The following is a 26314-nucleotide window of genomic DNA, read 5'->3' on the forward strand; positions in this document are numbered from 1 at the left end:
CAGTGCAAAGGTGGGCGTCTTGCCTGCTAGTCTATTTAACAGTGATGAAAATGATATTAAATAAATCTCTCAGTGTGTTGATACAGGTGGCTATGGGGCTGGACCAACTGCCCCCACAAGCACGGCGGCCAAAGCAAAATTATAGTAATGGAAACCAAACTCAGCAAGAATCAGCAGCTGTGGAAAAGACAGCAGCTAGCAGAGAATTAAAGGAGAAATTAAGAGAAGTTTTAACACATAAAATTGCGGCCAACAGACTTGTGGAGGTTGGGAAGGCGCCTGGAGCATCACAACAAAAAGGGGAAATAAAAACACACACAAGCAGAGAAATGTGAGAGAGAGGCACGTGCTAGAGAAATGCCTCGTTTGAGAAAAAACGTTAAATTAGCCCATGTACAAACGCACATACACGCAATGAAGAAACAGCTTACACCCATGAACATGTGAAGATTTTCCAGCAACTTTAAAGCAGTGAAGCTTAACATACACCCGCCGTTACACAATAAAGTTTATCCACTACTAACAAATAAACCCTCTGGGTTGCAGGACAACAACTTAACTTCAAAAAAAAAAAAAATCACAACCAGTGATAACACGACAAATTTAGTGGTTAATAAAAGTCAAATTGTGACATGTTTTCTTCTGATTGATTAATACAAGTGATTACTGAATGAAAGAAAATTCCATTTTTGTGCTTTAAACATGATCTTAAGAACTTTAACATGTACCCGTGTTGTCCTGTCAGCTTGGTGGGTTATGAGAGGATTATATGGTGAGAAAAAACAAAAAAAGGGGGAGAGAAGGCTGACACAGGGCCTGGTCCCGTTGTTTTTCCCCTCTCTGAGTAACACAGCCAATACAACATGATTTTCCTGTTCGTTTGTTTTTTTTTGTTTTTGTTTTGTTTTGTTTTTTCTCTTTATGCTTGATTACAGGCTGCTTTGTCGGCCCGGAAAAGCCGAGGCTGACCCTGGACTCCTGCTCTCCCCTCTACCATCGTTGCTCTCTCCTTTACCATCTTCGATGTGACTCTGACCAAATGCTAAAGCAGCTGGACCCACAACAACTTGAAACTGTCAACAGTGCTGCAGGAAAACGATCTCAGGCAGCAGAGACGGAGAGAGTTAAATCCAAGGCCCGTTTCACTACACGGGGAGATTTCCGTCAGCGTCTTTTCTTTCTGAGAAGACTGAGAAAGACCCGGCTCCCACCACCGATTCTGACCACCTTATATAAAGGAATTATTGAGAGCATCCTGAGCAGCTATATCACTGTCTGGTTCGGGAACAGCACCATGCCGGACAGACAAGCTCTACAGAGGGTTGTGCAATCAGCTGAGCGCACCATCCGCTCCGAGCACCCTGACCTGCACTCAATCTACAGCAGGCGGTGCTGGACCAAGACCAGGAAGATCGTGAAAGACCTCAGCCATCCCAACAACAGACTGTTCTCTCTGTTGCTGTGTACGTGACAAATAAACATCTGGATTTGGAAAACGAGGCACTCGCAAAGCCACCAGCATTGTGCCTGATCGGACACACCCCTCTCACACACTCTTCACACTCTTGCCATATGGAAAAAGACAGCTTCAGTTGACAGAGCTGTGACGAGACGCCCATTAAGCCCAGATGAAAAGCGAGGCCGAGCAAAACCATGCTGACCTTAACCACTCTGCATTAAAACTGTGCAGGACAGTGACGGACCAACAATGACCATCGGGCAGCAAAAAGGGCGTGCCAGAGACAGGAGGAGTAACTGAGGTCAGGAGGCACCTCAGAATGGACAAAATACCAGGAGAAAATAAGCTGAAGGCACAGGTGTCGGGGCTCGGCCAGGAGCTGACCTCTGAGAAGAGCCGAACAGCAGAGCCGCAAAAGGCCGTGGAGCAAAGCAAGGAAAACATCAATGGACTTTAATCTGATTTCTACGGAAAAGACTCTGAGGTTTCTGCCCTCAATAAGACCTCGAGGCATCAGAGCAGAAACTGAGCATGGCCCAGGAGGAGCTAGCTGAAAATCGAACCCATCAGGCTTGGAGTCCAAGACACCGGACTTGAAATCAGGCCGGAGCATCCTGGAGCTAGATGAGCAGTGTGATTTGTCCGGTCTGCTATGGAGCAAACGTTAGGGGGATGGCTTCCTGTCGCCTCTGCCGTCCTCCGATCGCTCAGCGTCCTGGGCTGCCCAGCTCCGGACTGAACGCTCGGGCCGAGACACCCAAACAACCATGGACTCCATTCCCCTGGAATGGGACCACGACTACGACCTGAGCCGTGGGCTTGAAAGTGCAAGCAGGGATCCCAGAGAGCCTTGAGGCCTGTGTTAAACTAACAGAACAAAGATTGAGGTCTTCCACTGGGGAGGTGGAAGCTGCAGACTCTCCTATACACCTTCTGGATGTCAGCCGTTCCACCTGCAAACAAACGGACAGCAGTCGCACTTCTGCAAGCAACAAACGGACATCCAGACAATTGAGCTGCGTATCAAAACCCTGAAGGAAGACCGAAGCAAAAGGGTCAAGTTAAGGAGGAGCGAATTCTGTGAAACATAACCATATAAATTTTTATTGTTGTTTTTATTGTTTTTAACTTGTATTGTGTCTTTTACCTGTATTGCTATGTATCGCTTTTATTTGATTTATCTCTTTAGTTGTACAGCACTTTGTTTGAAAGCGCTTTATGAATAGTTATTATTATTATTATTATCCATCCATCCATCCATTCGCTTCTGCTTATCCTTTTCAGGGTTGCAGGGGTGCGCTGGAGCCTATCCCAGCTGTCAAGGGGCGAGATGCAGGGTACACCCTGGACAGGTCGCCAGTCTGTCGTAGGGCCTATTGTTATTATTATTATTATTATTATTATTATTATATGCTTTTATTTATTCACTTACTAATACTAATACTAATGTATTAGTAATACTAATACTAATTTTACTAATGTAAAAAATAAATTATAAAATACAAAAAACAACTATTTATAATTCAACTTTTAACTATTTAAATTTTAAATGTTTTCCTTTTACACAAATTTAAAGTGAAACAAAACAAAACACGGCAAGCCACAACACAATAAAATATAAATTAAAATATGCAAAACATATTTTCATGTAGGCCTGGGATGATTTTTTTGGGACAGTGTTTTCCTGCTTAGAATTGCATACATTGTCACGGCCAGCTCTCTCTCTCTCCCATGCAGTGTGTGTTTAGCATTTAACAAGCGTCTCTTTGTGTACAGATTCCCTGGACTGTTTTCCTGGTGTGCTGATTTGTGTCTGGATTGTGTGGAGAGAGACGAGCGTGTTCCCCTGGATTTTCCCCGGAGCCCTGCCCCCCTCACCTTTTGTACATAGCACTGCCCCGCACCCTTGTAAATAGCACTGCCCCTTATCTGTGTATATACAATCATTGGACATTGTTCTGTGATAAATTCTCTTGTGTGCATCATCCCCGGAGTCCAGCGCGTGAGTCCACCTTGTACGTCGTGACATACATAGGATTCAGTGAATAAACTTTCTGAATCCTTTATCATCCACAACTGAAAATAGTTGGAAATCAAGTGCAATCATTTTTGCTAGGTCTTTATCAATTGGGTTCTGTTTTGCTGGCATCACAGACTTCTGCAAAAACTGTCTAATAGAGCTCTGGGTTGGTTTAGGTGGTTGTGGTGGTATACTGCAAGATGCTGTAGATGCAGCCACAGCAACAGTTGTAGTAGACACACTAGCACCATTAATATCACACTCAACTGACTGTGTTTTATCTTCCCATTGCACTGATGGTTGGAGAGTTCTCAGGTGCCTGTGCAGGTTGTTTATGGAGCCGGCTCTGTATGATATCCTTTTCTAGCAGACTCTACACTCTGCCTATGTATTGTCAACAAAATTGAAATGGTTCCACATTTTGCTTCTTTTCGTGGTGTCACTCTTTTTCTTTACTGTACCTTTCTAATGTGACGATGTTGTCTCTTATTGTTGTCCCTGGCTCTCACTCTCCCTCCTGCTCTGTTCCTATGCTACTGCGAGTGTAACTACTGCCCCTCCCCATCTGCTCAGCGCAAACACAAGACTTATGTGTGGCGAAAAGCGAAAAAAGAGAGAGAGAGAGAGAGAGAGAGAGAGAGAGTGAGAGAAAAAACAAACAAACCATGGCTCCCAATAAGGAGGTACTTGAAATTATTTATGCCACAAGTTGTGTTTCCTTTCCTGTAGAATACCCAGAATTTATGTATTCTTTAAAAATGAAAAAAAGAAAAGCTTTTCTTTTTCTTTTTTTGTTTTGGCTAAATGGTTATTGTTTCACACCTGGTTCTTCCTGGTCTTGGACACTTTCTCTCTATCCCTCTCCTTCCTCATTCTTCTTTCTTTGCACTGACAATTACACAAACATACTGTATTCATTAAGAATGTTTTTTCTCTCTCTGTCCTTGTGCTGCCATTGCAAAGGTAATTGTACCAATTAAAAAGAATTTACAACAGATAAAAGATATAAACTGATTCAGATCAATTTAAAACAATTTTCTAATTAAATATCGACTCTTTCATTTGACTTGTACTGACTTTTTCTTCTTTAAACAAATATGTCCAAGATTGGAAAAAAAGGAATTAAACATAATTTATTCTGTTTGGTTCTGTGCTTCAACACACTGTCAATAAATGTACTGTAGATAAACAATTAATAGGAAACTTTAACAAACTGAATTCACAAAGTACATTAACTCCTTGGATGGCAAGAAGCAACATGGCTCAGAAAGCTAAAATAGATTTCAATATCTAGCAATCTAGCCTATGTTCGCTAATATTAACATAATGAAATTTGGGCATCCTTGGGGCCCCCTACAAAGGGCATAATCTCATCTTAATATTTACATTATTAAGTAATCCATCCACCTATCCATTCATCCATCCATTTGTTTCTGCTTATCCTTTTCAGGATGCTGGAGGATGCAGGTGCTGGAGCCTATCCCAGCTGTCTTAGAGTGAGAGGCGGGGTACACCCCGGACAGGTGGCCAGTCTGCCGCAGGGCTAACACGGAGGGACACAGCCATAGACAACCAGTTGCTCTCACATTCACTCCCACATTCACACCTATGGGCAATTTAGATTAATCAATTATCAGGGCCATGCAGAGACGTTTAAAGGGGCGAGTGCTCAAAGCTAAAAAGGGGCACATTGAACCAGGCTGAATAACAACAACACACATTCATCAAGAATCTAATATGGGCAACGAGGCAAAGCAAACGTAGCCTATGTTTTACCTGATGGGTACAATGTTGCTGTTAAGGTGTTGCTGCTGCTCCTGCTGCTGATAGTGCTGGAGGGCAGGGCTGTGCTGATCTGAGACTGTAGACATTAAAAACTCCATAGGAGAGATGGTAGCTGATTAAACAAGTGTCATGAGATAATAACAAAATGCAAAGATTGGTGACATAAGGCAACAAAAAACTGAGAAATAAACTAGACTGTGAATCACTCTTTGCTTCTCTTCTTCCTTCCATCCCATCATTTCGTATATCACTCTCCACTTGCTGTCCATCTGAGAACAAGGCACAACTTGCTATTGCAATAAACCATTATTTAATTATCCACACTTAACAACTCTTACACTTAATCTATAATAAAATGATGACAGAAAAATGTTATAGAAGCAAAACATTTCAGTTGTGCTTATTATTTTTGTTTATACTGGAATACCTCTCCAACAACTGGTACATGTGTTAATGTTACCTGTGCTCTTTCTAATCCAGCTGCTGAGGGATCCACTACCTTTAGTAGCCTCACACAGCTCCTACTGTTTCCTCCTCATGTCCTTACCAGCCATGTCTGGACAATGATATATCATGAGTAATAATTTAAAAATCCATATACATAAAACACACACATGCACACACAGTGACATTTTAGACCTTCTTCAGAATACTGTATATACTGTGGGCACAAGTTTCCATCATGGTGCTGATCCAGAATCCTTCCCTTATTATTTATTACTAGAGCTACAATAATAAAGCAATGAGGGGAAAAAAGTAATAAATATGAAATAATGTATTTATGATGATTCCATTTGTTTCACTATCCACTCTGTGCAGGGGCAAAGCTTATTACATTTTTAAACTGTAGAGATACAATAATTTTGCTGCTGTAAAATCAGCATTTTGTTTTATTTAAAAAATAAATCTAATATAATCTGTTTCTTAATGTATGTTCTTTAAAATACAGCGTGTTTTTTTTAAATATTATAATTATAATCATTATTATGTGGACATGCATATTAGATCGTTTTTTAGTGAAATATCCCTCCAGAAAGGCAGGAAAAGCCCGGAAACTTACTTTAAAATATGTTCTAAATACTTTAAAACTAAATATGTTCCCTAAAACGGTGACAGAGCTACAGACCCATGACAGCCTTACACAGGAAGCCAGCAGCTATGACCAGCACTACTTGTGCAGTTAATAAAAGGACAGGTAATGTTTGTCGCGCTGTTGCACACACAGCACGCTCGTTTGTTTCAGTTCGTCAGTTGCAACAAGACAGCTTACCAACGTGTACGTAATAAGCTAATACTCCTGTGTGCTACACACTACAGTGTACGCTGTACACCTACTTACTGGTTTTGTCGCATCAGTCTGTGTCTCTGAGTTAACTTGTGTTTCTCCTACAGCTCCGGACCACAAAAAATGCGCGTGCTCTTTGTGAGCTCGTTCCCGGCTCGTAACCAGCGCGTTCTGCCGTCAAGGGCGATCATTGGTTAAATGTGATCATGTGACTAATACAAGCCAGATCCTTTTATTTAGCAAAACTGTGATTAATAGTTAAATATTATTGTTGAGGGGCACAGACAGGACTCCGCACGCACACACACATATAAAAAAACAATTGCCTCAACAAAAGGGCACTTTGGGCACCCATCAGGAAAGGGGCGGGTGCTCAAGCCCCTTCCACCCCCCCTCTGCACGTGCCTGTCAATTATCCTATCCCCACTAACTGCATGTCTTTGGACTGTGGGAGTAAGCATTAAGTAATAATCGTAATAATTTAGGAACTATTACTTACAAACTACTTACATTTACTTACAACTGTTTTGTTTGCTGTAAAAACGGACTTTTTACCATCTTAGTACTTTTAAGCAAATCCAACTATCAGAACCAACAAACAAAGTTAGAATATTAGTTGTGAGGTACTTGCAAAACTCTGGTGTTTGATCATTTTTGTCAGTTTTTTCTTAGTTATATGCTTTTCTCCCTTCCTGGAAAGAGAAAAGTGAAAACATATATATGCACTGTGACTAATTCAAAAACTTTACAACTATGGAGACTTTGAGTAACATATAAATAAAGCTCATAATAATGCTGAATAACAACAATTAAATATAATCACTTTTAAATCAATTAGTCATTTTACTTGCTTTTACAAACTTACGTGATAGTTGTTGTATTCAAAAACAACCATGTATGAGAAAGCCTTCTTTTTGTCTGTCACAGCTCGAGCCAATCAGCAGACCCTATACTGAGACGTTGATGAGTGTGTTGCCACGACAACGAACCAAGACAACATTGACTTGCGCGCTGGTAACTGGCTGACAGAGGGCTTGATGTAAGGTAAAAAGTTCTTCGACACAACGGTGAGTTCTTATTAAGATGCTTGTTTGTGCAGTCTGTTAAACGATCCATTATTAACGTTAAAGTGAACGCATAGAGTTCTTACAGCCTATACTGTATGTACAACTACGGGATCCACGGTATTGTGAAGTGCTTAAGAGAGTGAGAATATAATGAAGTGCAAAGCTCAGCGAACAGTAGCCTACAACTGTTAACATAAAAACAATGCAAACATGAATAAAACAGCTAGGCTTTAGAGACTGTTTATGCTCCTCTTCTTCGTCAGTGCTCCAAAATTTTCTTATTCACACGGAGCACTGCACTCCGTCTAGGGGTTTCTTAAACTTACCAGCTAACACAACGACTTCTGAATAAATGTGATGTCGTGGTCTCGCTCTCTCTCTCTCTCTCTCTCTCTCTCTCTCTCTCTCTCTCTATATATATATATATATATATGTATATATATATATATATATATATATATATATATATATATATATATATATACATATATATATATATATATACATCCCATTTTTTTCTTCTTTTTGGTTACTCAAATGTTTCTACGGTCACATCAACGACAAATTTCCTTTTACTGATTCAAAAAACCCATATTTCATTAAACAGTCATGAGGCCATGCTGAGAAAGCACTTGATTTCTGAAATTGAATCTAAATCTTCAAATTACTGTACCATAAGTATGTATGACATAAACTGAAGTGGACATGGTATACCATCTCCACTGTTTGCCAGGTCTCTCTTGGAAATGAGATTTTTAATCTCAATGAGATTTTTTACCTGGATAAATAAAGGATTAATAATAATAATAATACAGCATATAGATTTCAGTTGTTAAAGACACACCCTAATGCTACTTCTGAACCTGATATGATAACTGAAACATAAAAAATGGATGTCTAGTTTATGACTCCATGTGTTCTCTTGTGTTCTTCTGTTTCCTTTCTTGCAGGTGATTTTGCCATACAACATATTCAGAATGAGCGTCACTCAGGTGAAGAAAAAGGCGTCCCTGCTATGCAACAATAAGCGTGTGAAGGAGGGGAAAACAAGGAGGGTGAGGTTCTAACTTGCATTTTTTCCCTTTTACCTCTGTAATTTTGAAGCTGCTTGCAAGTTATGTTGTGAAATATAGCCATATGACAGCTTTCAGGTGACAAGGAAATGAAGATGTTACAGCAGATGTCAGAAGTGGGATTTTCTGACAAATAAACAGCATTCTGTTTTCTTGTGACCTACTTCTTGCACACTGTCCCATTCTTTTTTAAATAATGCTTAAAATGATGAGTTGTCCTAATAATCACTTTGGCTTCTCATGTAATTCTCAAAATGAATTACATGACTACAGTGTTTTGTTGCATTGACCTCAGCCTAACCATTTTAGCTCTCTTCCACTTCACTTACAATTTTCTCAGGTCAGAATGTGGAATATTGATGTCCATACTTGCTTACTTATTTGGTAAGATTGTTAAAAAGAAAAAATTAGGCTCATCATCAGTGTGAGCTGCGCTGTTACACACCTGACAGAAACTAGGTACAATGTTCAGGGATGCAGTGGAGGGATTAACATTTTCTACTCTGCATTAGTTGTCATTTCATCTCATGCTCTAAAATATTTAATATTTTCAAAATAAGTGCATCCAGATAGTCTTTAGATTTTATAAAGACTTCAATCTGTGATATTTTGAAACTAAAAGACTTAGTTTGTTACGAGAAGCCACCAGTTTGCTTTGTTTCCGTTTAGATATTGGAATCCATCAAGATTTTAAATAGTCAGATTTCCAAAATAAAAGCTCCCTCATTAGATATGGAAAATAACATGTTCAGAAATATAAGATAGGTAATGACGGATAATCAAATCAAATTGTAAAAAATATTCTATCTGCTGCAGATGCTCGTTTTTACAATCTTGTGGCATTTATCTCTCTAACTGCATAATAAAATGAATAATAATTATTATAATTATTAATGATAAAAGCATAAATATTGCATAAGCAGTTTTGCAGTTATGTTATTCATTTAGATTTAGAGTTAAGCTAAAATCATTTTCCTTCAGAGAGACTAAGTGCAATTAGTTGTTTTTTTGCTTTAGGTGCACCAATGACAGAGGATTATGTAGAAAATACAATACCCAAAAAATGATGCACAAAATGAACATTATTTGAGTTTATGTATATGCAAGCATTAGAGCTGTAAGCTGAGCTGTTTCAAGAGCAATAGCCTACAGCTCAGCGCCTCATTACTGCTGATTAGGAGACCGTAAATAGGCCTGTGTTGCTGTGTGTTTGCAGGTGACTCCATCAGTTTTCTCCCAGGAGATGTTGCAGTCCACAGAGGAGCGCCTGAGTAACACAGCTGAGGTGCACCCACCTCGCATCCTGGAGTTGCTTGACCTGAGCGCCGCTCCACATCACAAAGTAAATGCCAGCTATAATTCTGTGATATCACACTAGTTTAAAAACTTTCTTCCTATTACACACAGTGATACAGTATAACATTAACTGGGAACCAACAATAACAGTGGCAACAGTCTACCGTAAAAGGTGCAAATTGAAAGGGAGTTCTTATTTTTAAATATTTTCTTTGATATCACTTACTCCTGCCTAGCCTATTGCCTAGCAATATGTAGAGACTCTTGTGCTGCAGAAACAGCTCAGACCCTTCAGGTGAAGAACTGTAGAAAGGCCGAGGTTGAAATAATCAGGAATTTGACTCAATCACAGCACATTTGCCTGATCACCAGTCTGTTGATTTTTCACACTCATCATTTGTAGAGTTGTCGCGACATTATATTTTCTCCCCATAATTGATTGTATATTTTAAAATTGCATCTGCACAAAAGCTAGGACTGCATAAAAAAGAGATAATTAATATTATTGGCATCATACTGTGTGTCCATCTTTTCACTGTTAATTAGGAAAAACATGTTTTCTTTTCTGATCATTACATCAATATGAATAAAAAGCTTGTTTAAATATTTACAAATATTATCATGTGTTTGTGCTCACAAAGCAGCAAAGCAAATGCACTGTTCAATACGTATTTAGTGCAAAGTATGAGGTGAATTGGAAATCTAAAGAATTGTCTCTGTATGTGTGTTTGGCTAGGGTTCTTTTCCAGATATAGATCAGCCGCTTTTTCAACCCTACCCTTCTGAGTTGGTCTTCCAGAATTTCTCTCCTGGACAGACCTACAAGTTACCATTGCTGCTTCTCAACAATGACAAGGTATATTAATCAATAAGAGTAATGAAGATCAAATAATTTTGAAATCAGCATGACTGTCAAGCCTATATTTGAATCAGAAACATTTGTGAAACAACACCGCCGCAGCATGACTATTTGAAAAAGAGAAAATGTGGGGAGTGTGAAGAAAAGGTCATTGCTGACTGGAGGAAATCTGAATAAGATACCATGATAAGATACCATTTATGCACTTATCAACAGTTTATGTTTATTTTTTTGTTCAGGTTTCACGGCAAGTGAAGCTGGAGCAGCAGAACTCCGTGTATTTCAGTGTTTTGCCTTCAAGTGATGCACGCAGCAACGTTGCACCAGGAATGTCTGCCACTTTCACAGTCTTCTTCACCCCACACGAAAACAAGGTACAAGAGACGTTTGCATTTGATTGGACTTTGCAGCACAAAAACAAAGAAGCCTAGACTGAGAGAACAAAACACAAAGTCACAATAACCACATATAGGATGAGGATAACCTCATATGATCTTGTATAGCCTTTACAAAACTTTCTGCATAAATGTTTCATGAAGTCTCAGTTAGAATCAGAATCCACTAAAAAAAATTGTCCTAAATGTTGAATTTAACAAAATTAATTACACGTAAATTTTCTGTGTAATTTTGGTACGTAAATACAATATGAAATCAATCAAGAGAATATACTTGATTTGTATACATTTTCCTTAATGTTTAATTATTTCAACAAATAACCTTCTGATTTTGTCACATATATAATTTAAAAAATGTTTTTTAATTATTGGTTCATGTTTATTAAGGAAAGAATCGTTTTTTTATTGTTTTAAGGGTTAGGACTCAAGTATGATATTTTTGGTTAGTTTGTTATTTACATTTGAATAACTGAGCAGCTCATGGAATAAACAGCTTGTTTCGCTCACCCCAAACCTGCAGCGTCAGATGGCTGCCACTTCCTGAGCTTCATTATGTCTGTGGTTTCTTCCTGTTAGAAGGGAATTTTTCCTCCCCACTGTCACAAAGTGCTTGCTGATGGGGATTTCTCTATATTACTGTAGGGTCTTTGCTGCCTTGAGGTGACTGTTGTTGTGAATTGATGCTATAAAAATTCAGTGTAAGAATCAAACTGGATAAAATTGAACTGCTTGTATGCCCAAATTCAGTGGCACAAAATTATTTAACAACTGATATAATATAGTATATTGAGTTTATAGAGTTTGTGTGGTTGCAACAGGCTTTTCTCCTTGTCTACACAGGACTACCACCATAGACTGGTTTGTGTGACAGAGAGGGAAAAGGTTGAGATTCCAATCCGGGCCATTGGGCCACGTGCCATTCTTGACTTTCGAGACAAGCTTGACTTGCCCGTGTGTCACGTGAAAGCTTCAACTGAGAAGACTCAACTTGTTTGTAATGTAGGAAACAGCAAAGCCAAATTCAGGCTCCACACAGAGAGGTGAGAGTAAAACAGTCATTCTTGTACCCAGTGAATAGTTATTTTTAAAGTTCAGCTTGTGAAAACTGTTAAATACATTTAAGAAAAAAATTCAGAATCATAAGTGAACAGAAAACATTTTTTACCTACTTATCAAAAATTACACAATGGAGTCTTGGGTATACCTTTAACTAGACTTTACAGTACTTATTGTTGGGTCTAGTTAAAAGTTTGCTTTTCCTCTGTCAGTTTCTAAAACAGTAACCTATTATTGCAGGCCTTTTTCAGTGACACCTGAGTTTGGGGCACTTGATGTTGGCGAGAGTATGCAGGTGACTGTGGTTTTCCACCCAATGAACACAGGAAACCACAGGCAGGATCTGTTGCTGCACTACCATACTGGTGAGAAAACAAAACTGTGACACCAATGAGACTTGTGTTGAAGACTCTTCAAGATGTAACAGATAAATACACACTGATAAGGGGCTTGCGAGAGCGGTGCGTATGTGTTTGTTGGTTAGGGGGCCAGTGAAGTAAAGGTGACATACTGTAGGTGATGAAAGAGAATATAGCCAGTCTTTAGGGAATGAAAATTCAGCTCATAATGGCTGTATTATATCACATTTCCTGCTTGGTATGGCTAGATCAGAGGGGTTGTTTTCTCTTCTCCCTGATTTCCTCTCATAGTACATGTTACATCTTAGTGACTTTGGTATACTGCCAGAATCTGGTATTTAGGAATCTCCTGTTGTCTTTCAATTAGACAAGAGTAACCCTGTTAAATTTCACTTAAATCCCGACAGTATTCCTCCATATTTTTACAAATGACTAATGAAAACAAAAATAGACAAAAAAGGTCTCTTGATACCTATTCTCCACCACTTATGTTACCCTGTGGTAACCAGTTACTTGGTCATAAGCACCATGATATCTTCTACTCAGGTGAAGATGTGTACATTAGCCTGCATGGGTCTTGTGAGGAACTGAACATCCACCTTGAACCTGACTCCATCTGGATGGAGAATACTTATGTCTCCCTGATCAGTACACGCACAGTGTCCCTCACCAACCACAGTAGCATCCCTCTTCAGTACTGCTGGACTGTGTGGCCCAGCCAACAAGAAGAGGACCTGAGCTTACTGAGGTATTTATGCATGAGCACAAAATGTATTTATTAGAGCATGTGTTGCCAGAAATGAGCTCAGGTACCCATCACATTCTTTCTGTCGTGTAGATCTTTGTCCTTCTACTGGCCTCTTTTTCTCTCTGACCCTCCTCATTTGCTATTTGTTATACTTTTCACTGTCTCTCCCTACTTGTCTCTAGGGAGGGCTCAGTGCTCCAGCAGAAGGAAGAAGTCGAGCTAGGACAGTTGCTTAAGTCTGACCCTGCAGGGATCCATTACCTCCCGCTGCAGTCCAGAGCCCCACAGGAACACAGAAGTCAGGATGCAAACGACTACCTCTTGGCCCTTTCACACTGTATAACTGTGGAGCCTCCGGTGTGTTTGTGTTTCATTGTCTTGTCGTGTGTTCACATGATTTTCCTCTTGCCAGACTGATTAGTTGAATACTTAAATGTCATTACATTGCCCATTGTTTCTTTTCCATCAACTCTAGAGGCAACAATGCCTCCTATAGTATGTCTGCATAATGTAATAGTTTTAAGTGGGGAGAAGAAACAGGAGCAACAGCACTTGAAATTTGTTGATGTTTCCGTGAATCATTTCTTGCAGCATGCTCTACCCTCAGAGCTGTATTATTGCTGTGAGAACAGAATTCTGAAAAGGTTGATCAGATCTGATGTTAAAACTGTCACACAGACTTTGTGATCAAGACTGTTTGCATATAACGTCTGTCTGATTCTTCTGTGACATTAGAACCACAGATTAGGGCCTTTCTGTCCAGAGACCTTTAGAAAGTATGAGCTGCTCTGTCTTCTGTCCCCAACTCAGCCCCATTCCCTGGACAAAGAGATAGACAGCACAGAGTTAGGGAGGTCACCTGCGTGTTGTTGTGTGTGTGTATGTGTAGAGTAAAGCCTGACCAAAAAATCAGTCGTTTTCTTCTTCTTACGTTTTTGTAATGTTTGCATTTTGATTCACTAAAATAATTATTGTTGTCTTTACGTGTTTCAGGAGGGGGAAATATGGCCCAGCACCACAGCGAAGTTCACCATCATCTTCAAGCCTGAGGAGGCCAGACTTTATCAACAAACCATATACTGCGATGTCACAGGTTTACTCCGGTTTCTCAAACACACACACATACAGCAGCAAAAGATAATAATTCATAATGTTATCAGTTTAATCAGTACTTTTTGTCCATTTTAGTCATGTTTACATTGTTAAAAAATAGAGCAAAATCACAGAAACACAGAGGCAACTTTTAAACTTCACCGTCACATGCATAAAATCTGTGTGATGTTTTCTTTCCTGTGGCCCTACAATTTTCCTTTCTCTGTCTTTAGTTCTATTGTAACTCTTTTATCATGGCTGTTTGTCATCTTAGGATGTGAATCACCGTTACCCCTCACAGTCAAGGGCAAAGGCACGGGCCCTCAACTTGTGCTTAACTATGATGGGATGAACTTAAAAGATTTATTCATAGGTGAAAGATTTCGCCAAGAGGTAAGAATAACCAAGCCAGTGTGAACACGTTATGTTATTGCCAGTATGGCTCTAATGTAGAATGCTTGAGCTACAACTTTGTGTGAGTTGAATTCAGCCTTGGTGGATGCACTGCAAGGTTATAGTTCTTATCCACAAGATAACAAAACAGCATATATTGTTAAAAAAGCTGTAAAATAAAATAAAAACAAAATCAAAAGTTTTTCTTTTGACAGTTTTAATGCACAAATGTAATGCTGAAAGACTCTACCACCTTATATCAATTCATCTACTCCATGAAACACATTTTGTATTTAGATGATCAATATTGGGTATTTGTTCTCATACAAGAATTCATTCTTCAGGTGCAGTTGTCAAACAAAGGGCCAATTGATGCCCCTTTCAGGTGGTCAAGTCCTGACACCACTTTTGGCCACTGTTTCTCCTTCAATCCCGAGGAAGGTGTTGTTCCCTCTGGCACCTGCCAGATAGTGGAAGTATCGTTCTGCAGTCCCATTCTGGGTTCATTCTTTGAGGAGTTGCTGCTAAGTGTAGCAGGACAACCTCAACCACTGACCTTCACTGTTGGGTAAAGTTAGCAAGCAGCAAGCCAGTTCTCTGCCAGGACATTTACATGTAACACAGCACAAATAAAAGCTGACCCAGCTGTAGTAGTGGGTCTATTACACTCTCACTGCATATTTTCAAATCTTATTTTTCCCGAGGTTTCAAGGTTTCTTTGTCTCTTCTTTGCAGGGGTTCCGTCATTTGTCCCACAATCCACTTCAGTGTTTCAGAGCTTAATTTTGGGGATGTAGCCTTTGGTACATCACTTTTGCTCTTCTAGTTTTTATAACATATATCCAGAGAATAATGACAGACATCATCTTAATATATTCACATTTTCTCATATTTGCTTCTTTTAATCTCCCTGCATAGGTTTTCCAGTAACAGTTGGTTGTACGCTCTTCAACCCTTCCTTTGTACCTGTGAACTTCATCCTGCGTGTCTTGGGGGACGGGCTGGGCTCTCCTAGTGTTAGCTCATTCAAACAGATTTCGGATGAGTCACTGAAAGATTGGCAAGGTTATACTGCTAGAGATCTTCATCCATGCCCTGTGGAGTTCACGGTCAGCCCGGCAGCAGGCTCAGTGCGTAGCGTGTCCGATGTTGACATTAAGGTACAGTTTATTAACACCATCCCCGCCACTGACAAAATATTCCAGCAGTCAGTGTTTTCATGTTATGAAATAGTAGGAAAAAACCTCAAATATTCTGTTTTTATTTTTATATACATGTAAATTATGTAGATTATTTAGATAATATAAAAAATATCTGGGGAATCTTGAAGGATTAGTAAATCTCATTGACATATTTTGCTGGTTTAGAAAATAATCAGATCTCTAGCCAGCAGTCATCATCATGGTGGTTACTCTGTCGATACTGGGGTCTTTAAAGCTGAAGGTGACATTAATGAACTTTCCTTTCTTTTTAACCTTAGACACTTGTTGTCCTGTCTGTGTATTGGTGTATTTGTGGTCTTGTTGTATGTCTGTGCGATGTTTGTACAGGTCACACTGTGCTCCAACACAGTCAGGACATACCAGCTGTCACTGGTGGTGGATGTTGAAGGTGTTGGGGAGGAAATTCTGACTCTGCCTATAAATGCTAGGTACATAAACATGCTTAATGTCCAGACGTACTCAAATAAACAGTTATTGAAGTCATTTCTGTCACAGCAAAATGAATCTAACATGTCATACTGGGCCCATTTACACAGATCTTTATTCTCTATTAGCCTAAGACTGAAAATCTTTTTCCCTTTGAAAAGGGAAACGTAATAAAAAATGATGAATGAGAATGAATGGCCATCCATCTGATATAGGAAAATAGAATAAAATGTCTTTGTTGTGGTGTCTTGGTTGGTGGATGAGACCCAGAAAATCCATGAAACGACATACATTACTATATTTTTTCTTTAAAACCATTCAAAGTATAGTAGTTTTTACTCAGCTGTATTTGTCATTAGAGATTAAATGGAACATATTATGTTCATTACCAACTCTTCAAGTCAAGCATCCCTTAAGGATCCCAATTAGTAGGGTGAGTGTTAAGTAATCTCTTCTGTCATCTTTTTTCCTAAAGCAATGTAGCTTTTTTTCTTCCGGTAGTCTCTGTTGCACTTTTGTTTGTTTGCATCCATTGAACTTGAACTTGGAGGATTGATAGAGTTTAGGCATGATGAAGTGCAAATACACATCTTTTATTCTCCTCACCTTTTCCTTGTTTTTCTCCTGATTGTCTGACTTGCTTTTTTCCCCTTTGTTGATAGGTGTGTTGTGCCTCAGATTTTGGTGGATACTCCAGTGCTACACTTTGAAAGGTGTTTCCTCAATCAACCCTTCGAACAGAAAGTGCGGTTGACCAACCCCAGCAATTTGCCTGCCTGCTACGGCATGCTTGATCAGGTTGGATGGATCACCAGAGCAACAACAATTATAGAGTTTACATGTTTTGGCAGCCACTAAAGTGTTTTACACTGTACCTTTCCTTTTCAATCAATATGAAGTTGGAGCCAGGAGAAAGTTAGCTTAGCGTAAAAATTAGAAATACCCACTTTTAGTTCGTCGCTTGCCACAAGGGGTCACCACAGGTAGCTCCACAAATTTGATTTGGCAGATTTCTATATCAGACGCTGTTCCTGATGCAACTGCTAAGGGATTTGTGTCTCTTCCTTAGAACAAACTGGGATCTTTCACTTGTTAGGCAAATGTGTAAACAGTTACACTGTGGAGCCATGAGCATAAAGATTGGAAATGAGCAAACAAAAGAACTGGCTTTGTCTAAATATAATCAAATGGTAAAAGGCCTGTATTTGTATAGCACTTTACTAGTCCCTAAGGACCCCAAAGCGCTTTACACTACATACAGTCATCCACCAATTTACACACTGGTGATGGCAAGCTACATTGTAGCCACCAAGACCTCTGACCACCACCAGTAGGCAACAGGTGAAGTGTCTTGACCGGCAACCTTCCGATTACAAGGCGACCTCCCAACTCTTGAGCCACAATCACCCACAAACAACATTGTGTCTGATTTGATTTCGTTTTCTCAGCCTAATAAACAGCTCACTCTTCTTATTTTGGAACTCTGCGTGTGTTTCTTGTATTTCACTCAAAATTTTTTTATTTGGGATTAAGTTTAGAAAGTTATGTCAGGTGGTTCCACAAAACTGTGTCATGTAACTGCTAAGAAAGCGTTTAAGTTTTATTTGTGTTATTTTGCTTTGAATTGATTTGGATTTTTGAGACAAAGGGCAACAAAAGCTTTCCTTATATAATCAGTGACTGTGCTTCATATATATATATATATATATATAGCAGAGATAGATTCTTTGTGTACACATGCACTGAGGCAACTTGTGGGCGACCGTGGTTCAGGGGGGCGCTTTGGGTGCCTAGAAAAGCGCTATATAAATGCAATCTGTTATTACACATGCACTGAAGCAACTTACCTAAACACATTTTGTACCAGATCTGTATGCTGACATTAAAACTTATAATTTAGTTTTTCTTTTTGCTTTCCCTGTTTTCAGGAATATGAGGATAATTCTTCGCTGCTTTTAGGCAGTTCTGCACCCAGAGGAGTGATTCATCCGGGCAGCTCCGAGGAGCTTCCTGTGCGTCTCCTAGCTAAGGCCCCTGGAATGCTGCATCACACGATACGTATTGCTGTATTTGGGAGCTCCCAGCCACCCCTGGTCAGTGGAAGTGCATGTGTGGGAGTGCAAGTTGTGTGTAGGTCTGAACAGAGGTGTGGACTCGAGTCACATGACTTGGACTCGAGTCAGACTCGAGTCATTAATTTTATGACTTTAGACTTGACTTGAAAAAATGTTCTAAGACTTGTGACTTGACTTGGACTTTTACACCAATGACTTGGGACTTGAATTGGACTTGAACCGGTTTACTTGAAAAGACTTGATATTTCACCCCAAATATAAAATTTAACACGCATATTATATAGAGATTGAAAATGTGACGTCATTCACGGGTAGAACCGCAAAGGATTCTGGGAACTCGTGGCAAAAAGTACTAGCGCACGCAGGCTTTCAATTAAAATCAGTCACACAGCGATAAAAAGAAACACAAAAATGTCAAGAAGCTGTTGTATTATTAACTGCAATAGCCGGTCGCATGACAGCCACGGGAAGCCGACGGGTAAAGAGATCGGTTGTTATCGGATTACGTCGTTGAAGAGAAATTGTTCAAGCCATGTTTCCGAAGTGACAAACAGGCGACGGATGGCCTGGATTGCAGCCATTCAAAGATCAAATATAACGTCCCAGAACCCTCCAGCTCACAGGTTAGTCTGCTCCAAGCATTTACACAAAGGTCAGTCTGCTGTTGTAGTTAATGCGTCATTTTCATAACATAATTGGTGATATAGGTTACAAGCAAGTCTGGCGCTGAACAGAAATTGTCGCGCTATGCTCCTTTGTTTATTGTGCATAAATAGTGAATTGTCCTGACACAATATTGTGTTTCGCTTCTGTTATTATGGTACATTAACAAAAACATATACTTTTATTCACAGGATAAAACAGGTTTTTTTGTATCACTAATTGCCCAGTACGATTACAGCATACAATATTATTGTCACTGCTACATTTCTGTGATGCTACCAGAAATTATTTCCACTGCTAATTAATTACCGTTGAGCTCAAAGGTCCTATTAATAAACGGTTAAGGAATGTGTATTTATGAAGACGATTTGTGAGACTGGTAAACTTATGATACGTACGATGGTCTTTCGTTCTACACGGTGCGTTTCAAGGTCCTGCACCCATCCGGCGGTAAACTGTACCTGGACTTGTTGCAGTGACCGGAAGTTACTAAACTTCATGAGTGTATGCACTCACTCCAAGAACCGTATGCTTATAAATATGCATATAAATATGCTACGATGAGATAGCTGACTTCATCTAACTAGCAAATGTTGTCCAGGCTACGTTGGTGATGCAGTTTTTTTTTAATGTGTATGATATTTTTGTCATGCGATTTTAAAGCTGGTCCTACAACCGCATCCAAGAATAACATGCAGCTTATCTCAGAACTGTCGGTGAAAATTATTCTTGGAGCTAGGTTTAATTGAGCTGCATTCTAAAGAGGTGCAATTTCACAATTTGTGTATATTTTCTAAGTTCACTATTTTGTCATGTGTTGAGAAAAACACAGATTTAAAAATTACATGGTCTAATATTTACATTTAGCATAACTGCAACATTATTTTTTCATTTGTTTTTTTTAAAGACTCGAAAGGACTTGAAATTCAAAATTTCAGACTTGTGACTTGACTCGGACTTTTACACCAGTGACTTGAGACTCGACTCTGACTTGCCTGACATTACTTGAGACTTGACTTGAGACTTGAGGATAAAGACTTGAGACTTACTTGAGACTTGCAAAACAATGACTTGGTCCCACCTCTGGGTCTGAATACCGGCATGGTGCTTATTCTCTAATCCTACTTCTGTTCTGTTTCAGGAAGTGGCCTTATCATGTATTGGGCACGGGCCACTAGTTCACATTCAAACCACACAGCTACACTTTGGCAAAATCCCAGTTCTGACGGACATTGGCAAAACCCTGCTCCTGTCAAACCACTCGCCTATTCCAGCTCACTTTACCACTCCAATGGTACAAACACTCACCCAAGAAAATAAAAATACCATTTGTGACTTAGACAGGCAGGCGCATACTATTTACTTCATATCTGTCCAACCATAGATCTGTTCACGTATTAGCAGTCCGACTTTCTTAATTGCTGTGATTGATCAATTATCAGTCTAATTGGATATGTAATTTATGAGCTAATGATTTTACTGCTATGGTAACTCTTGAAATAATTAGTTGCTGCTTAAATTTGAGAATGAGAATAAGGGGCTTCCTTTGCACTAGTCATTTTAAACCAAATTGTGACATTTTACCAATTTAGATAGACTTTAATGATAAAATTATGTAGTCTCACTGTTTGGTGTAACATTTATGCACAAAAAATGCTGTTAACCTTTACTGTTGACTAGACTTCAACTTTCATCTCTTGCTCTCTCTTAATCTCTTATCTCTCAGAGTTCATTCATAGCAAACCTTTGCAGCACAGTTATAGAAAATGCTCCCACTTGATATTTTCATGCATCACATTTAGTGCTGGAACGACCTATTGGAGCTTCTACGCTGCTTTGTGTTTTTTCCTCAGCTCATGATGTTCACACTATGAATAGACTCAGATTTTTGTTTCTGCTTCCTTAGACCATCAGAAAGCCCTTTTGGCGTATTGAGCCCAGTGAGGGGGAGGTGCCACCATGGAGCCAGGTGGAGCTCAAGGTCGTGGTGCATCTGAAGGATACAGTTCCATTTGAGGGCAAGTTAGAGGTTTCCATACAGGACAGTCAGCCACTCACTGTCCTCCTGTCTGCCACTGGCACTGGCACTACAATTGTCAGTGACAGGCCTTTTGGTCCCAGCCTTGACCTGGGCACCCACTTCAGGTAGAAATCCCATTTTCATAGACTAAAATGGAGCGTTTCCTAGTTATTAATTCACGATGTAGATGTGGATAATACGACACTGACACTATCCTTCGTCTTTATTCTACTTTGTAAGTCATGAAGCATACCAGTACCACTTCAAGCTCTGCAACCATGGCAAGCGAGTACACCGGATGTACTGGAAGGTCGATACCTCACAGCCCACTGCAAAACTCTGCAAAGGTGGCACCTTGCCCGACCAAAGCTTCCTACCCCCTATCTTCACTCCTAAACAGAGAGATGATGCAAGACGTGGATCTTCACTCCCTTCCAGCAGGGAGAAGTCGATGGTTAGCCTCAGACCGTCTCGTCTGGAACTTTTTCCAGGTGGCTCTGCTGACATGGTGCTGACAGTCTCTGCAGACTCCCCAAAGGTGAAATGGTTTGTTGCAAGTTAAAGGTTTGCGCATGCACTAAATGACATGATGTAGCATAGTAAGCAGCATAGAACATGTAAATAATGCTTCTTTTCGACAACGCAGGTTGTACGTGAACGTCTGGTGTGCTACGCTATAGTTGGCCAGCAAGGGTATCAGGAGAAAATCATGTCTGTAGACATTGCTTGTCGCTTTGTGGCTCCGCTGCTCAGCATTTCCTCAAAGCAGCTGAACTTCTACATAAAGAAGGTTAGTCTTGAGCAAAAATTAGAAACAGTGCCTTGTCTAGAATAAAGGCATATACTGAATGCTCTCTATTGTAATGCTCTGTAAGTTGCATGTATTTTTAAATATTATCTAAAGCCTAGTTAAAGGCTAAAGTTAAATATCCATAAGCTACAACTTTGATAGATAGCTATGTCAGTCTTACAGGTGTCCTTAATGCATTTCGAGATTCACAACCAAATGCCACATAGATGTTGTTTAGTTTAGGGATATTGTGACAGGATGTCTAGCATATTCCAAACTCTGTATAGTTTAGTGAAAGCATTTAGATTATTTTAACATTCAGAATTTTTGAAAATTACAATAGTTTAACCTTGTTAAAGACATCATTAGCTCACAGTTAACAGCTAGTTGTCGATTAAACTGCAGCAGCTTCATTCCTGTCCTTTATTGTGGTTCATTTAATTAAGGATTTGTATATGTGTTACAGGTCAAAGGGGAGAGTGTGCGGCCCCTGTATGAGAAGTTGATCTTGAAGAACGTGTCCTCTCTGCCTGTATCCATGAAGCTGTCGCTCATAGAACCTTTCTCTCTGTGTGAGGCCCCAGGGGAGCACAGTACAGCCACCACTAAGGTGCACATTGTTGTTTGCTAGTTGTTTTCGTTTTAAGTTCCAGGAAAGCAGATTTCCTGGATTCTCACTGTTCTGTGATAGAGCCATGCACCAATGTTTGTGAACATTTTTGTGGAAACATGTTGTGTTCTTACTGTCTTGTAGATGAGCTTTTCTCCAGATTAATGTTGTTATTTTGTTTTTGTTATTGTGTGTCATGGATATCTGTATGTGGTAGTGGGACTTCACTGTATGTGCACTATACAGATATAGTAGTTCAAATTAGGGCATCCATAATATGCAATTCGAATTTGAATTTGAGGAATTGCACTTTTCTGTAGTGGTGATTGAATGATCCTGATTAGAAGGATAATTCTGATAAACTTGGGTCCCGTGGCAGAATTATAATAAATATTTTATTAAATGATTTCTTTCTTCCAGGTGCAAGACCATGCTCTGTGAAAGAAGTGCTCTTACACTGATTTGCCCAATATACTGAAGTGCTATAACTCCAATAATAGTCTTGTGTATTTTTTCCAGTCTGTGGTTTTAGGCGACAAGTGTGAGGCTGAGTTGTGGGTATGCTTTAATCCAGCTTTCTATAAGGATCGAGTGTCACACAATGTGGATGAGGTAACTACGATACAGCCTCTTTTGATATATCATGCTGTTATCTTCTTTCAGTTGTGCATTTTTGAGCAGTGGCTTATTCACCTGGATTTACATTGAAATTAAATAGGCCGGATAGAAGTAACATTTACTTTTGTTTATTTATTTTTTTACTCATTTAATGATCTAAAACTAATGTCTTAATTAAGCTATCAGATAATCCTTGGCTTTGAATAAATGTTCACTTACTAACATAATTCTTTCCCTCTTTCTTGAAATGGTTTTCAGTATCTTGAGGTAAATTACTTGGGACACCCACAGCAGGATGTAGTGGACCTGCATGCAGAGGTCCACTACCCCAACCTCGACTTTCCCTCCACCACTGTAGATTTTGACTGTGTGTTAAACTGCACCGAGACTCACAAAGTCATGACCGTCACAAACTGTTCCCTGCTTCCTGTGTCCTATTACTGGACCTTTCTGGATGACCACATTAACAGCAGGTATAGTCACACAGAATCTGGCCAAACAGTATTAGAACATGTATCACATTTATAAACCAGACACTGAAGTATCATGTTGTATAATTGTAAAGTGATTGTGTGGTAAGTCTTTTAAACCCAGATTTGTTCTGTTTTAGATGTTATGTGGGTCAGAAACAGCCAGCCACATCACTTAAGAAAGAGATTATAGTGCTATTACTGTGTTAATACAGAACCTATTTGGATATTTATTTTGACTAAGTAGTCTAGTGTCAAGTTTGAGATCAAGTATCTGACAGCTAAAGCAAATCCACAACAGAATTATGTGTGTTTGTATAAACATGACCAAAACATTTCAGTGAGTTAACTAATTTCTAATATCTGTACTTTTTTTTAAAAAAAATAAATCTTGGATCTGTAAGATGCCAAAGTGAGGAAATATCCTAAATATTTTAACTTCAGATCTGAGTAAAGTTCTCTTAAAGAGAGAGAGGAAATATAACTGCACGATCAACTGATTCTGATTTTAAAAAATGAAATAACAGGTCCACTTCAAGAAGATCTTGAATTTGTTTGGGTTTTTTTCCACTAAGATGCTAAAAGATAGTATCACATTTTTCCTTCTTTGCAGAGAATTTTTCATATGTTCCATTTATTGTAAGATTTCAATGCATTGATTATGAAAAATATATTTTTAAGTTTAGGGATGCTTTATTGGTCTATTTTGCTCTTATAGAAAAACAGAGATGCTGAAAGGAAAAAAGAAAAAGAAGCAGAAACTTTCAGAAAGTCAACAGGAAGAATGGAGGCTCTCCTCTGCAACTCTTTCACCTGCCTTTTCAGCTCCTCAAACCCCCCTGCTAGCTGCAGATCAACAGAACAGCACACAAGCTTCTGTTCGTGTGGAGGAGGTAAGCAAATATTTCCATGTAGGTAATTTCTTCTTTTCTTTCAGGCGCACGAAACATAAGCAATTTGTTATCAAAAGAAACTAGACATAACATTTATGTCCAGTTACTTATGAGTCTTTGCTAAAATAATACAACAATGCCCTTTAAAAAGATAAAATTGTTTTATTGTAACAAGCCGGTTGTGTTGTGTTGTGGCGTTCCAAACAGATTACCAACAGTGCCCTCTGGTGGACAATCCATGCAACATGAATAATGGTTGAAGGGCATTTCTTCTGTTTTCTTCATTTCTTCATCCATGAATTTTCATAGTAGATTCATGGATGTAGTGAAAGAAGGCATGCAGAGGGTTGGTGAGATGGTCCGCTGTGATGACGCTTAAAGCAAGCAGCTGAAAAAAAGAATAAATCATTTGGACTCTAGTTGCAGCTACGATTATGTTCTTCACTGATTCAATCATAGAGTAATTTTTTTATAATCAAATTTCATTAGATTCTTGTCTATACATTGTAAATATTTTAAATGTATTGTCCACCATCTTTCAAAACTGAGATTCAGAACATTGCTGAGAGTAAAACCTAAATAACATCTGGTTTTCTCGTTGTGTGTGTAGGTATTTGATATTTTGCCGACACATGGTCATCTGCAACCTGGGGATCAGCAGGCAGTCACGTTCTCTTTCTACGGCCACGAAAATATCAGCAGACAGGTGGTCGCGCAGTGCCATGTAGAGGACGGGCCTACATATGAAATCATTCTCAGAGGACACGCATCAGAAATCAACTACACCCTTGACACCACCCATTTGGACTTTGGCCAGCAGGTGCGTATAAAAGGCACCTTAATTCTTACGTTTCTTACGGGTATCTTTATTCCAGCCAGCTCCATCTCTCCAGTGGTTAAAGTTCAAAGTGTAAGTATTTGGACTCTCAGCTTAAACACATTCAATTTAAAATAAAATAATGAAATCTACATTAAGTTACCAAATCTCAGATTTAATTTTAGTACCTTTATATTAATATAGAAAGAACTGTGTGGGGATGGAGCAGTTTTAACATGAAGATAACGATAAAAGTGCTCCCATTTGACTCAGAGCCTTATAATTCACAATAGTTTTCATTTAAACTGAGGTGCAAAGAGTACAAATTATTAAAGGTAATAATGAGAATACAATTCAAAACTGCTCAGATCCAAAGCATATTGCTTTGCAAATTGCTGTTAGACCCTTCAAGAAGTGAGTTGGGTTGACCTGTGTGAATGCCTAAGAAAGGGAGGAAGGGTCAAATGATATTCGCTGAAACATTCGAAATGACACCATGTGCATCTCTCAGCTTAGTTTTGAACACTTAGAAAGTTAAACACTGTATAGAAACACTTACATTTACCATATTTCTATACACCAATCAGGCCTAACATTATGACCACTGTCAAGTGAAATGAATAACACTTTTAATTTTTGTACATCATGGCATCTGTTAGTAGATTGGATTTGATTCAGAGTAACATGTTTTTGCTTGCCCTGCTTGGGCCCTTATGTGTAAAACTATCCTTTCTCATATTTTCATAAACCTTGAGATTAAAATAAAATGTCCATTACGGTCAATGCTTTTTTTTTTGAAAAACAAATTGTTTTCTCTACCAA

The 26314-nt window shown here is 39.1% G+C and overlaps 1 protein-coding gene and 1 long non-coding RNA gene across 3 annotated transcripts in view; one reads left to right on the forward strand and one right to left on the reverse strand.

Annotated features, from left to right (window-relative positions):
* Positions 1-3716: 3716 nt before the first annotated feature.
* LOC146690184 (uncharacterized) lies at positions 3717-7593 on the reverse strand. Of its 2 annotated transcripts, none has more exons than XR_014915674.1 (4): positions 7415-7593; positions 5725-5820; positions 5256-5533; positions 3717-4367 (listed from the first exon to the last, which is right to left on the reverse strand). It is a non-coding gene; the product is annotated as an uncharacterized LOC146690184 (long non-coding RNA). The 2 variants fall into 2 exon arrangements; XR_014915673.1 differs by lacking the exon at positions 7415-7593 and adding an exon at positions 6604-6756.
* Positions 7519-26314, forward strand: part of LOC146690185 (axonemal central pair apparatus protein HYDIN-like) — a 70782-nt gene continuing 51986 nt past the window's right edge. Inside the window, exons 1-26 of the mRNA XM_085435064.1 lie at positions 7519-7616; positions 8567-8671; positions 9906-10031; positions 10722-10841; positions 11084-11218; positions 12080-12279; positions 12536-12660; positions 13201-13402; positions 13585-13759; positions 14396-14495; positions 14769-14887; positions 15232-15455; positions 15623-15690; positions 15806-16047; positions 16438-16538; positions 17199-17334; positions 18465-18629; positions 20416-20568; positions 21181-21419; positions 21535-21832; positions 21941-22084; positions 22551-22694; positions 23214-23306; positions 23571-23785; positions 24501-24675; positions 25286-25495. Coding sequence (XP_085291190.1) covers positions 8594-8671; positions 9906-10031; positions 10722-10841; positions 11084-11218; positions 12080-12279; positions 12536-12660; positions 13201-13402; positions 13585-13759; positions 14396-14495; positions 14769-14887; positions 15232-15455; positions 15623-15690; positions 15806-16047; positions 16438-16538; positions 17199-17334; positions 18465-18629; positions 20416-20568; positions 21181-21419; positions 21535-21832; positions 21941-22084; positions 22551-22694; positions 23214-23306; positions 23571-23785; positions 24501-24675; positions 25286-25495 — 3987 coding nt within the window. The 5' untranslated portion in view covers positions 7519-7616; positions 8567-8593. The remainder of the gene's footprint in view (positions 7617-8566; positions 8672-9905; positions 10032-10721; positions 10842-11083; positions 11219-12079; positions 12280-12535; positions 12661-13200; positions 13403-13584; positions 13760-14395; positions 14496-14768; positions 14888-15231; positions 15456-15622; positions 15691-15805; positions 16048-16437; positions 16539-17198; positions 17335-18464; positions 18630-20415; positions 20569-21180; positions 21420-21534; positions 21833-21940; positions 22085-22550; positions 22695-23213; positions 23307-23570; positions 23786-24500; positions 24676-25285; positions 25496-26314) is intronic.

This window comes from Copadichromis virginalis, linkage group LG16 (genome assembly GCF_057382275.1).
Source record: "Copadichromis virginalis isolate Kocher_CV1m ecotype Utaka linkage group LG16, C_Virginalis_male_GT1.1, whole genome shotgun sequence".
NCBI lineage: Eukaryota > Metazoa > Chordata > Actinopteri > Cichliformes > Cichlidae > Copadichromis > Copadichromis virginalis.